The sequence below is a fragment of the Alosa sapidissima genome, chromosome 19, assembly GCF_018492685.1.
Source record: "Alosa sapidissima isolate fAloSap1 chromosome 19, fAloSap1.pri, whole genome shotgun sequence".
NCBI lineage: Eukaryota > Metazoa > Chordata > Actinopteri > Clupeiformes > Clupeidae > Alosa > Alosa sapidissima.
Window position 1 is genome coordinate 17943995 of NC_055975.1, and position 13179 is coordinate 17957173.

Sequence of the window (13179 nt, forward strand, 5' to 3'; positions counted from 1 at the left end):
TGTAAAACCCAAATCACACAATAACTAGATGTACCGCAGAGCGGTACAAAATATGACCGCCGCCCAGTCCAGCACATTTTTTCCACAAAAATAAATCACGCTGAAAGGCCTATATGATTCGAACTGTCTCACTAAATTGCATTATCCACACTCAATTCTCACTGGTATCTGCTAGACAACCAGTACCAAAACATGATTAGTTCATAGATTTCACATGTAAAATTCATTTTATACAACCCCACCCCCATCTTGCCTGTTTATAATTCTGAGACATTCTTGAATTGTGTGCATGTGTGCGTGTACACGTTTATGTGGATGTGTGTGTGTGTGTGTGCATGCTCGTGTGTTTGCCTGCGTATGTGTGTTTGTGCATGTGCATGCATGCGTACATATGTCTGTGAGTATGTGTCATACGTATGATTACTGTGAATGTAACATACAGAAAAAATTGGTCATCCTAGGCCCTACGGTTCTCAAGATATTCACAGAAAGCTGTGTCTGCCCTACCCTCCTTTCGGGGGTCCAGTACAGGGGTGGGGCTACAGATCAAAACGAAAAACGATGGTTCCATGCTATCCATTTGGGGTTACATGCCCACCAAGTTTCGTGTAGCCTACCCCGGTCTTTCAGTGTCCCGGGAATCCTTGACGGAAATTTGGACTTCGCTGCGCGGCGGTCATAATTAGGAACAAAATGTGTTCCGGATCAGTTCAATACGGAACACATCTTTTTCCTTTCAAATACAGGACAATTCCGTATTTTACGGAAGGGGTGGCAACCCTGCAGTAGGCTATCAAACTATAATGCCAGTGTAATTATAATGCCATATGCTAATGCCAACACAGTGTGGGACATTCATTTCACAGACTACTAATATAAATGCACTATGGAACACTTTCTCACATCCAATATCCAACTAAAGATATAAAGAACCATTTTCATGATACATTTGAACAAGCTACCATGGAACATATTTTCATATGCATTGATGAATTCATGGGAGGGCGATGGAAAAGTTGGAGTAGGCTATCACGCAAACACAGGGGAGGAGAAGTGCTAATAGCGATTAGTGCTCTGCTCCACCATATATGAAAAAAGCACGTCTGCTTTGCGGTGAAAAACTTAAATCCAAATTCCGGTTAAATGCATCAATTAGGCTATAGAAACTTTCAGAGACCGCTGATTCAGTATTCAGAGCATCAGTTTTCTTCATTGTAGGCTACATTGTAGGCAACTTTAACTTTTGCCCAGCTAACACAGTTACGTCGCTGTTACGTGGCGGTTACGTAACTTTATTACCAAACATACGTTGCCGCCACGTAAGTTCTAACGTTTCTCGCACGTAACCTCCACGTAACCGCCACGTCGCGGCAACCAAAAGACATAATGGCGACAACATGTTTGCCTTTCTAATAGGCTATCGTTTGTTCACCTTTACGACATCCACTTCTCAATCTGCTAGGCATAGCCCTAGTCTACGTGCAGTATAGTTATAGTATTTTTTTTTTAAGTGGAGTAGAACTACTATACTGTATGTCGCTGCTTGTTGACATCTTATTATCATGTAGCCGATCGCTAAACTTTGATTCTATTTAATGTCGCATGTGGTTGTGGGCACGCAATTAGCGACAGGGATGGGCGGTGATGAGCGATGTTTACGTGGCCTATGAAGTGACAGTTTAGTAAACTAGAAAATGTAATTTCGAGGAAATTACCAGTGCATGAAAATATAAATATACTATATATTAACATAAAATGCAAAACAAACTTTTATTTGGAAACAGTTGGCAGGAGTCATAGTTGATAACTGACAGTTGAAATGTCTGAACAGTTAAATAGTTGAGTAGTTTAAATAGTTAAATTATTTAATAGTGAATTATTGTAGTGAGGACATTTATTTTGAAACAGTTGTGGGCAGAGGAAATAGTTGAACAGGATCTGTAGAGCCAGATTGTATGTTTAAAGCCTGAGACAGAGTATATAATTTAAAAGTTAAATATAGATGGTGTAACAGTTTATGTGATGTGTTAATCAATTAAATTCCCAACAATTTCACAACAGCTAGTTCTGGAGTAGGCCATTCAACTAGCCCGCTTGCTTACGATGAGACTCAGCAGTTGGCACCCGCTTCCTTATTTGGGTTTTGGGTTGCCAGGGTTTAGCCTATGACAAAACAGTTGAAATTGAAACTAAGTAATCGTGTATGTGTAGGGTGTATTTCATACACAACCTGGCAAACTGAATGGATCAATGATTTTAAAATGAAGTTTGATGGCCATGCAAAGGAGGGTGCTGGGAGATGACCTTGAAATACGGGAGAAACCCGGGAAAACGGGAGTGTTGACAGGTATGGATTAGATGATACATATTCACTTAATAGGAGACTAACACATGTGCACTCTTACTCTCTTGCCTCGCTACTTTCATTTGGTAACATTTACAGTAGACCACGGTGAGAAGTTTCGGGTCCCACAGCACACAAACACACTTGGGCACCATGGCTTAGCCTCACATGATCTCCCCAGTGACTGCTCAAGCACAGATCTTAAGTGGTGCCCCTGGGAGGGAGGGGGAGAGAGAGAGAGAGAGAGAGAGAGAGAGAGAGAGAGAGACTCACTCAACTACATTGGCCTCCGCTTGTTGCCTGAATTAATACATGAGATGGTGCTCTAATAAAACTTCCCTTCTTGCTTGCTTCCCTGTGACGATCACATGGGCACAAAAGATCCCCCAAGGCAATGAATATTGAACAATACAATGCTGGTCTTGCGGAATTCGATCCAAAGGCTTTTTATAATTAGTCATAAGGGATATATCAACAGCCTCAGTCTTTATCAGGCAAATGTTTAAGAATGGAAGGACGGCTGATGTGTTGGATTTCAAGAAGTTACTCAAATAGTGCAGAATTCTGTAGAATAGACAACAACATTATGCAAATTGAATTGTCAAGCCCACCTAAACCATCAGGTTTTACAGTAGGACCATGCCATCATAAAAGTACTTAGATGTGAGAGAGTTGTAGTAGTGTAACTTAAAGGTAAATAACCTCTAAGAGTTTTGCAGAAGTAACAGCAATCTCAGTTCCTCAAAAGGTGTACCAAAAACACTGCTTCTCAAAACACAGTTTCACATGGCCAGAGGCGATTGCACTAAGATTACAGGGGAAGCTCATCCTCCTCTAAAATATCACGGAAAATTTAATCAAATACTACTGTATTACATTAGCCTACTATTCCAACTGGAACATGCAAAAAACGTAAAACTCCATTGTTTGTTCAGCAATAGGGTTTTACCGGTCATCTATCGTAACTTCCCGCCCCTAATACATTGCTGTGACGGCACAATCCATCAAAAACCCCATAGACACTCGGCTTCACTAGACTTTCAATGGCACTTCAGATCTCAGTGCAGAAAAGCTAGATGTTTATTGGACAAACGCCCCAAAATCGTAATTTCCAAGGAAGCCCGGCGTCTCTGGGAGTGAATGGGGCAGTGGGATGGCCCGGACACCGAGCTTCTGTATGATTAGGGTTGGGTACCGACCCCTGTAGTTTTACCGGTACCGACCAAATCACGTCGGTATTACCGAGTATTGGTTCACGTGAAATTGAACGGTGCTAAATTTTGGTAATTTGATGTGCATCAGGAGCAGAGTGCACCATCTGAGCACATGTCTGAGTGTAACATTATGTCTATCTTAAAAGCGAAAGTTATTATGGCTAACTAAATATGCACCATTTAAACCTGCATGTGTTGCGCCAGGAGCGGGCATAAATTATGAATCAGAATAGTATCCCTGGTAAGAACTTAAAATAATAGTTCTATAACAGTTGACCGAGTGCTATGAAATGCACCTATCGTTTTAAATCGTGAGTGAGCTGAATCCATTCATAACGGTAAAACAAGACTTTAAATAGTTCAATATGTGACAGGAATGACCCCAATGATCTTCCCTGCAGCTCTTACCGCACTCTGTGTAGGGCCTCATTCTCTGCGCTGGTGCACCAGTACCACACCAGTAACCCGTAGGTCAACACACTCTCCACTGCACAGTGGTAAAAGTTGACCATGAGTCTCTGGGGCAGTATTGAGCACCTCAGCTTCCTGAGGAAGAAGATGCTCTGTTGGGCAGATGAATGTACAGAATAGTCACAGAGAAATAACGCTTGTAGGCTACCAAATAGCCTATTTCAACTCCCCCTAAAGTGAACTGGTAAAATGTAGCCAAGCCAGCTGCCATGTCTCAGAACTCTATACTGTTCGGTCTATTCTGGGTTTTGGGGTTTTGAGAATGACTTTGAACAGGTCATTCTGACCTCATCCAATGAGATCATCCTGTGGTCTATGAGAAATGTAATTGAACCTGTGAGGTCATGAGGCGACTTTATGGTCACACTTATTCAGAATGTGGAATGTCAAACCAGTTACATACTGTATTTATGACTCCAAAACCTATTTTCTGACTTTTTTCTAACGGTATTGTTGATGTAACCAGATGAAACATGTGAAATGTCATTATGTAATTGCTTAGTAACCCCCCCCCCTCAAAAAAAAAGTAAATAAATAAATAAAATTAAACATTATAGATTATAGGGATATTCTGAATATTCTGAAATGTACACAGAATTATCTATATTATGTTTTCCTACTTGATATATGGGACGTACGTATGTTTTGCATAGTGACGCTCTGTGTGTGTGTGTGTGTGTGTGTGTGTGTGTGTGTGTTCGTGTAGGTGCAGCACAGCTGTATGAGCCCCACCACAGGCTCTGCTTTGCTCTTCCAGTAGCTTGGAGTGAGGCCCCCACCGTCTCGCCAAGGCCTCAAGGTCTGGACCGACCGATGGAGCGGCTCCACTGGGTCCGGCACCGATGGCAGCAGATGGTGGGCGTGGACGTGGGGAGGGGCTGGTACTCTTCCGCCGCCCCTCTGTCCTCCAAGAGTCCGCTGGACGCTCAGGAGCCTCCTGCTCACCGGCTGACGGGGAAGAGAAGGACCGTGGTGGCTCGCTGTGGCCCCAACCAGTCTGAGTATCACAGCGTTTGCAAGGGTTACCTGGGCAACAGCATCAGCACCACCAAGTACAGCCTGCTCAGCTTCATCCCCAAGAACTTGTTTGAGCAGTTTCACCGGTGACTCTTATCTTTGTGCATGCTCATAAAGTCATACACACACACTCACACACATCCACACACATTCACACACATTCAAACATGCAGGGATTGGTACACATACATAAAGAAGCTAATTAGATATGGGAAATTAAGACAGACGAAACAGACAAAAACAGAAATAATCAGATGACTTGGGCAGTGAAAAAAGTCATGCATGTACAAGTATAGCATTTCATGTGTACAGAGGCTAATATTAACATGGCACCTCTCTCACCCGACGGTTGAGCATGGATCAAAACGATAGTGGAGACAAACACAGTGCTGAGAGAAGGAAATCAGATTAAGAAGGAAAACCTGTCAGGTGTGTTTAGTCACCTGATGATTAATTCACACACACACACACTTCAACTCCAGACTTGAATTTTATAGGCTTGTACAGCTTAATAACTGCGATCCCTTGGTCAAAGACTGTGGATTGCACAACCCCTGTGGGCGTTTATGCAGACAAGCTCCAAATTGCATGCTGTTGACTGGACATGTATGCCAATGGCTTCAAGGACCTTTGTTAACACAGTTAAGGAAATGGAGATCTTTTCCAAACATTTAATTTTGACAGAGCAAATAACTGACTTTCTGTAAATCTGACTGTATGGAGCAGATTACGGTACTCTTAAGTGTGGTTTGGAAGGTGACCTATAGGTCAAGGGCTGGAAATATTCAGTTCATTTCAAGAACTATCCAAATAAATCAGTAAGTCTGTAGGTACTGCTAACCTAAAATTCACTGGCAACATTGCTGATGCACAACAGGAATAGTATTTTAAAAAGGTGCCAAATGTTTTTTGACATCAATTGTCTAAACTGCCATGTGGTCCACCACTTAACATGTTTGTGTGGGCACTCAAATTTGAAATATGGTCCGCAAGCAAAAAAGCCTACTGTTGATTACTGTTTTAAGACTGCACATTTGGTACATATCTGTGTTGAACCTAACATCCTGTACCTAAACAGTTCGGTACGAATATGTGTACCTTTACACCCTTAGACAGGACATGTAGCCTTTAACAGCACTTGCCAGACAACACGTGGCTGAGACAGTACAGTAGCATACACAAGAGTAACTTGACAAAAGGCCGCAGAGATCAACATGTTAATGTGTGTGCAGAACTCTGTGTACTGCTGCCTGGTGGTGAATTGTAGAAGTTTGCTTTTCGATATTGTATGATTTTGCTAAATGCATTGGTGGTGCTTGTGTTCCTATAGCACAACTGCAGGAGTTCTGGAGCAGCCGTAATGGCACACCCTGGCCATCTGTCACCATTGTAAATCTGTGTGGCTTTGGATAAAAGTGACCTGCTAAGTCAGTCAACTGGTAGAACTAGTTGTTAACAGTAGAAGTTTCAGTTCCCTGAAAAGCACACACACTAATTCCAAATGTGCTTTTATGTACTGAAAGTTGATATGAATGTAAAATTGTGTATATTTGTTTGTTTGTATGTTTGTTTGCTTATGCCTATGTGTCTTCTGTGTCTTCTGTGTGTCCAGGGCGGCCAACCTGTACTTCCTTTTCCTGGTGCTGCTGAACTGGGTGCCTGTTGTGGAGGCCTTTCAGAAGGAGATCACCATGATCCCCCTGGCTGTGGTTCTCACGGTCATCGCCATCAAAGATGCCCTGGAGGACTATAGGCGCTACTGCTACGACCAGAAGATCAATAACAACAGCACTTCGGTCTACTGCGGGTGAGTCAGGGGGTGGGAGTTACAGAGCGTACTGTGTGACTATTAGTCAATGTGTGTGGTGCGTGTGTGTGTGTGTGTGTGTGTGTGTGGGCCAGTAAGAGTGCTGAGAGAGCGGGCAAGTTTTCAGCTGAGAGATTAATTATAAGTATAAGTATATATACTCTTTTGATCCCGTGAGGCAAATTTGGTCTCTGCATTTATCCCAATCCGTGAATTAGTGAAACACACTCAGCACACAGTGAACACACAGTGAGGTGAAGCACACACTAATCCTGCAGCAGCGCTCAGGGAGCAGTGAGGGGTTAGGTGCCTTGCTCAAGGGCACTTCAGCCGTGCCTACTGGTCGGGGTTCGAACCGGCAACCCTCCAGTCCGAAGCGCTAACCAGTAGGCCACGGCTGCCGCCACACTGTGTGTGTGTGTGGGCCAGTGAGAGTGCTGAGAGAGAGGGCAAGTTTTCAGCTGAGAGATTAAAGGAAAATTCCGTTTTTTAGCACTTTAAGGCCCTTTTCTGGTTTGTTTTGGATGAACTAGAGTGGTGGACACCGAAATTTTGACGATTGGTCCTGTCTCGACTTTTCTGACTCGTTTTGAATCGCCTTTTCACTTCTCAGGGTGGCTGGCAATGGGCATACTGTAGTAGGCTACTCACACATGTCCTAAAACAACCCTTAACGTTTGTTTTCAAAACTGTGCAACTCACCAAGTGGTTAGTGGTGTTTGTTGATGTTCCAAAACAAGTAGCGTAGCGAAATACAGTTTCTGTCGTCTTTTATTTGGCATTTTGTAAAATCCCATTGATTTCTGTCATTGCACGTTGATATTACTGTGCCACCGTCTATGCTTCAGGTTCAAATACGAATCATACATTGCGCCGATATATTTGCTTTTAATAGTCAACGAACTCCACTAACCACTCGGTGAGTTGCACAGTTTTGAAAACGAACGTTAAGGGTTGTTTTAGGACATGTTTGAGTAGCCTACTACAGTATGCCCATTGCCAGCCACCCTGAGAAGTGAAAAGGCGATTCAAAACGAGTTAGAAAAGTCGAGACAGGACCAATCGTCAAAATTTCGGTGTCCACCACTCTAGTTCATCCAAAACAAACCAGAAAAGGGCCTTAAAGTGCTAAAAACCAGAATTTTCCTTTAATTATGTATAAGGTCTAAATGTGATTTACTGGATGGACAAATTGGTCAAAGATGGAACAGGACACTTACCCTGTTGTGTGGACCTTAAAGGATAAATCTGGCGATTCAGCGGAAAAAAAGTCCCATATTAAAAGTCCCTGTAGTTGCAATTTTCACTGTTACTGGAATTTCCTTCCTCCACTTGCTGACCATTCTTAATTTTGATCTGTGAGCTTGTTATTATTAGTAGAGTTGGACATACAGTACCAGAGGGTAGCAAGAGGTCAGTTGCAATGGCACCTCGTGAGAGTTGACTACAACACCGCCTTCTGTTTGACGGCAGTTCAACATTTCTGAGTCACAATGTCTAAAGTATTTCCACATCCATAGATTACTGTCTAAATTCTAAAGGATCAAAATAGAATAGGCCCCTTATCTTCAGGCATGAAAACTCCTCACCTGTCGGAGAAATTCGCCATTTTGAATCCCAAATGGGGGACTTGAATCCGACCACATTTTTTTTAGTCATTTTGTAGTTTGTTTTCTTTATAAATCTCTGGTTTTAGGCAACTTCATACTCCATTGAAGTTATGCACTATTGGCAACAATGTCACTCGCGCTTGTTTTGCTATGAAACGGCCATTTCCCTCTTCGTGCACCCTTCTCACCTTTTTCACCCCTGACCCGTTTTCATGCCTGTATCTTGTTTTATGGAAGCTACCTATCTGCTACCTAGAGCAGTCATTAATATTAACTCTTACTAGGCCTGCACATGGTGTCTTGAAGCTTTTGGCTGATTGTTTAATCGATCTGGAAATGTGTGAGTGTTGGGAGCCCAACCCTTGTTGGGATATGCATTACAGTTATAAACTTGACAGTGCGGCTTGTGTCTGGAAATAAAGTCGCTGGTGAGTAAAATCCTGCTTCCCGCAAAAGTAAAAAACCAAAGTCCCTTTTGCAACTTTTACTAGTCTGTTACTGGAATTTATTTCCTCACTCCAGGATACACTTAGCCTGGTAATACCTGACTCACTACTTCCTTTTACCTTGAAGAGAGTCTGGCCTCTCATGATTGGGAAATGTTTCCAACTCTAGCATCATAATGAGCGTAGACTTTGTGTGAACTACTTCTGTGTGAAAATCTTTGGTCCAACCTATGGTATCCCATGACATTGGTCAATGATTCCTAATGTTACTTCCTACTTCACCTAACCTTTACAAATTGATAATAAATTGCATCGGCAGTCAGGAAACTATGCATGTAGGCCTACCTTTGCTGTACAGAAATGTACAAATCCTTACAAATGTAATTTTTTGATGTTTACCACAGACACTTCGAAACTATAGCGTCACCCCCTCTCATCTCTGATTGGCCAGTCACCCTTTGTGTCCGAGGGAAACATTGTAAGTGTAAGACAAGTGTATTGTCATGTGCCAGACCTGTATCTCACTGAAAGGAGATTCTAGGTCGGCGTGGCCACTGGCCAGGCTAGGATACACTTGCTGACCATTTAATTATGTTTGACCAGAGAGGTTGTTAATTTTTAGTGGAGTCAGACATGCCAGAGAGAAAGCTAATTGAGCTGTCTTAGTCAGACACCTCAGCAGACCTGATTAACACAGTGTTCTTATAGGGAAAGCCAAAGACCAGCAATTGCTTTCTAAGAGAGCAGTCAAGTTGTCTTTATTGAAGGTATATAATGTTGATGGCTGTATTGTTAACTAGTAAGTGAGACACAGAATGAATTTACTTAAAGATGTAAGCTGTGCTCTACTTTGGACATCAAGTACAAACCTTGAAGATACTTCAAGTGTTTGTTGTGTGTGTGTGTGTACGTGTGTGTACGTGTGTGTGTGTGTGTGTGTGTGTGTGAGTGAGTGTGTGTCTTTACTGATGCACATTAAATTGGATTGCCTACTCATTCAGCCCTTTGTCCCACCATCCCAACCCGGACGTGTACACATTGTAAAGTTCAACTTTGAGTTCATGACGCAACCAGAAGCTTTCCTGGTTGAGGAGTGGCAAACCTTTCGAGAGATAGAGAGCTCTTGGAAATTGCTCAGACGCACAGCACAAGTCACGCTGGATGGCACCATTAACACTGCTGTTGGTTTTGGTGCATAGATTTTGAGATCGGAGCCACGGTTCCATTCACCTCTCCAAAGAGAAGTATGTTGACTGGCATCGGTGGAACGATGGATCGACTCAACGTTCCAGCGCCGTCTTGACTGAATACTAGTGTTTGGCACACATCAATGTATGTGTTTGTGTTGACTGTGGACATGCGTAAGAGGAAAAAACTATTACAATTTCCATTTTAACACAAAAGCTCACTTTGGATGAAGAGAGCCACTGAAGCTGTGAAGTGTCTATGGCTTGCAATGTTTTGAAGTGGATCTGCGGCTCGTCGCAAGACAGCGAGGGGAACAAGAGGAGGCTCGTGTGTTCTTTCCCGGAGGATGAGGAGTTTTCCCAGCTGTGGCGTTCCTACAGCGGGAACAAAATTCGCACCACCAAGTACACCTGGCTCTCGTTCATCCCCAAGAACCTCTTTGAACAGCTGCACCGCTTAGCTAATGTTTACTTCCTGTTCATCTGCGTGCTTAACTTTGTGCCTATTGTCAGTGCTTTCCAGCCAGAGATTGCCATTTTGCCCCTGGCCATAGTTATGTCCATTACTGCGGTTAAGGACCTGTGGGAAGACTTCCGGAGACAGAAGTCTGACCGAAAGGTGAACAACCTGCTTTGTGAGGTTTATGACCGGTAAGCACACACACACACACACACACACACACACACACACACACAGGCTAACTCATACACATAGTCCAAAACATCTTCAAAACATCGTAAATAAAAATGTCAATGAATTGGTGAACCCAACAGTCAACACATAACAGAATAACCACTGTACACATTTGCCAACTGATGCATACTTACTCACACATTGGACACGTTTGTGTACAGTCCCGTAGTTGCAGCAACAGATTTATACCATTGGTGTCTCGGTTCCACCATGGAAACAGCCTGGAATGTGTACGTGTATGTTTGTGTGTGTGTGTGTGCGTAAGATGAATGATTCCAAGAAGCCTTGATTGTCCGCCTCCTTATTGTTCCTGTCAAGGTTTCCATGGTTGTGGACACCTCAACAGGTACAGGCCAGGAGGCATCGGGGGGGGGGGGGGGGGTTCAGTAGGGCGACAGCCGCAGGGAAGAAGCTTCCAGTCATCTTTGCTTTTTAGTCTTGTCCCTTTCTGCCGTTTCACTGTCTGGGGGGAGTCAATGTTTAACTGACAGGACAATGGATATTTATAGAAGTGTGCTTTGTGTGTATATGTGTATGTGGGGAGGATAGTTTGAGTGGGTGTCTGTCTAAAGCTTGTACACATGAGTAACTTGCTCACTCTGACATGTGGTTGTGTTTGGTGAGATTTTTTTATTTATGCTCACCACCTCACTCCTTTTTTGCTTTTATGCCCTCTTTCTTTCTTTCTTTCTTTCTTTCTTTCTTTCTTTCTTTCTTTCTTTCTATCTATCTATCTTTATCACTGACACACAGTCACACCTATAGCCATCAACTATATACAAACATGCAGAGTGAACTTCGCCCCTCTAGAAGGAGAGCTAACTCTTAATGTTGATAGCATAGACCAACTTCTGTTCTAAACCTATATAACCGTTATTGAAGGAAACCAGGCTTGGAGTTTGGGGGGACAAGGGCCCACTATGTGGATACTGTTTTTAGAATTGATTTAGATTAAGTGTTATTTAGTATAATTTGTATTTTAGTATATTTAGTATCTTCTTTATCTTCTACTGTCCTTTTTTTCTGCTGTTAGTGAATGTGTGTGTGATGTCTGTATGCTACTGAGACCTTGAATTTTCCCCTGGGGATCAATAAAGTATCTATCTATCTATCTATCTATCTATCTATCTATCTAAATGCTCAATTCATAAAAAAATAACAGGTTATGTGACGAGTTTTTGTCTTTTGTCTACATGTTTTTGTAGGATATTTATATCTATTTCCTTCTCCTCGTCTCCATGCAGTAAACAGCAAGGTATTGCTTTTTAAATGCAATTTTTACCGGCAGTCAGAAAGTCATTAGCACATCATGATTTTGCTTAATTTTGTTGCAGTACTACAGGAACAGAAGTACAGGAACTTTAGGTGTTGGGAACTAAGTAGATATCATCTCATTTAAAACTAGAAATGCAATTCCGAGGAATTACACAAGAGGGGGGGGGGGGGGGTGCAGTCTGCTGGTTAGGGTGTTGGTGGGGCTGTTGAGCTTGCTGCTAGCTGGTTGGTAGGGTAATTGTGATACCTGCAAAGGTACTTTTGGAGTAACCAAATTTGAATCTTGTGTGACATGGCATTATTCAGATATCACACTCAAGGTGTTTTTGACCTTGACATTTGACCTTCAACCTCCAATTTCAACTCACTTCATCATTGAGTCCATAAAAACACTCATACCAAATTTGAAGCATGTACGTCAAGCCGTTCTGGAGATATAATGCTGAATGCATGAGATATGTTCAGGTAGAGCTAGATTGTAGTTCAGGTAGAGCTAGATTGTGTGCTTAGAAGCTGAGACAGTTGGAATCCTCACAGGTGACACCTGTGCCAGTGTTCTGATTAGCCTGGGAACTGCTCTGAGAACTACTTAACGAGCGCAGCTGGCTCTATTATGACATCACAGCCCCCATTCAAGTCTATGGGGGAAAAATACACTTTTAATTACAAATATCTTAAAAAGTATAAACTTCTCAAAAATAAAAAACGGATAGGACGGTAAAGCCTTGGAAGATCTACGGAACGGTGTTTCAACCAAATGTGTACGTTAAGCGGTTTGGGCTGAATAGCGTGCACAAAAAGGTAAAAAGAAAAATAAGAAGAAGATGAATCCGGATTTCAATAGAGGGGATGCATCCCCTCTAATAAGAAGAAGTCTCCGGATTTCAATAGAGGGGATGCATCCCCTCTAAAAAAAGTAAAACCTGAAGCGGTAGTGTTGTGTAGCCATGTGAATTTCCACATTTGTGGCACAAAGTCACTGTGATTTTACCGATGTACTTCTCTTTTCTATTTTAGCTCCATAGTGTTCTGTGTGGTCTCAACTGATGCACTTCAACCAGCATTTTTCAAAGGGCCAAAGCAGAAATTGTTCATGCTCTAATGTTTGATTTTG

The 13179-nt window shown here is 42.5% G+C and overlaps 1 protein-coding gene and 1 long non-coding RNA gene across 3 annotated transcripts in view; one reads left to right on the top strand and one right to left on the bottom strand.

The window, feature by feature from the left end:
- LOC121692561 overlaps positions 1-10792 on the bottom strand; it is a 22704-nt gene extending 11912 nt beyond the window's left edge. The window contains exon 1 of the long non-coding RNA XR_006025268.1: positions 10758-10792. This is a non-coding gene — a long non-coding RNA (uncharacterized LOC121692561). The remainder of the gene's footprint in view (positions 1-10757) is intronic.
- atp10d (ATPase phospholipid transporting 10D) overlaps positions 1-13179 on the top strand; it is a 37370-nt gene that overhangs the window by 3304 nt on the left and 20887 nt on the right. Inside the window, exons 2-3 of one of the 2 annotated variants that reach the window (XM_042071211.1) lie at positions 4736-5132; positions 6659-6853. In XM_042071211.1, coding sequence (XP_041927145.1) covers positions 4843-5132; positions 6659-6853 — 485 coding nt within the window. In that variant the 5' untranslated portion in view covers positions 4736-4842. Of the gene's footprint in view, positions 1-4735; positions 5133-6658; positions 6854-10028; positions 10748-13179 lie in introns of those variants that run through there. The other variant, XM_042071212.1, reaches the window with a different exon arrangement.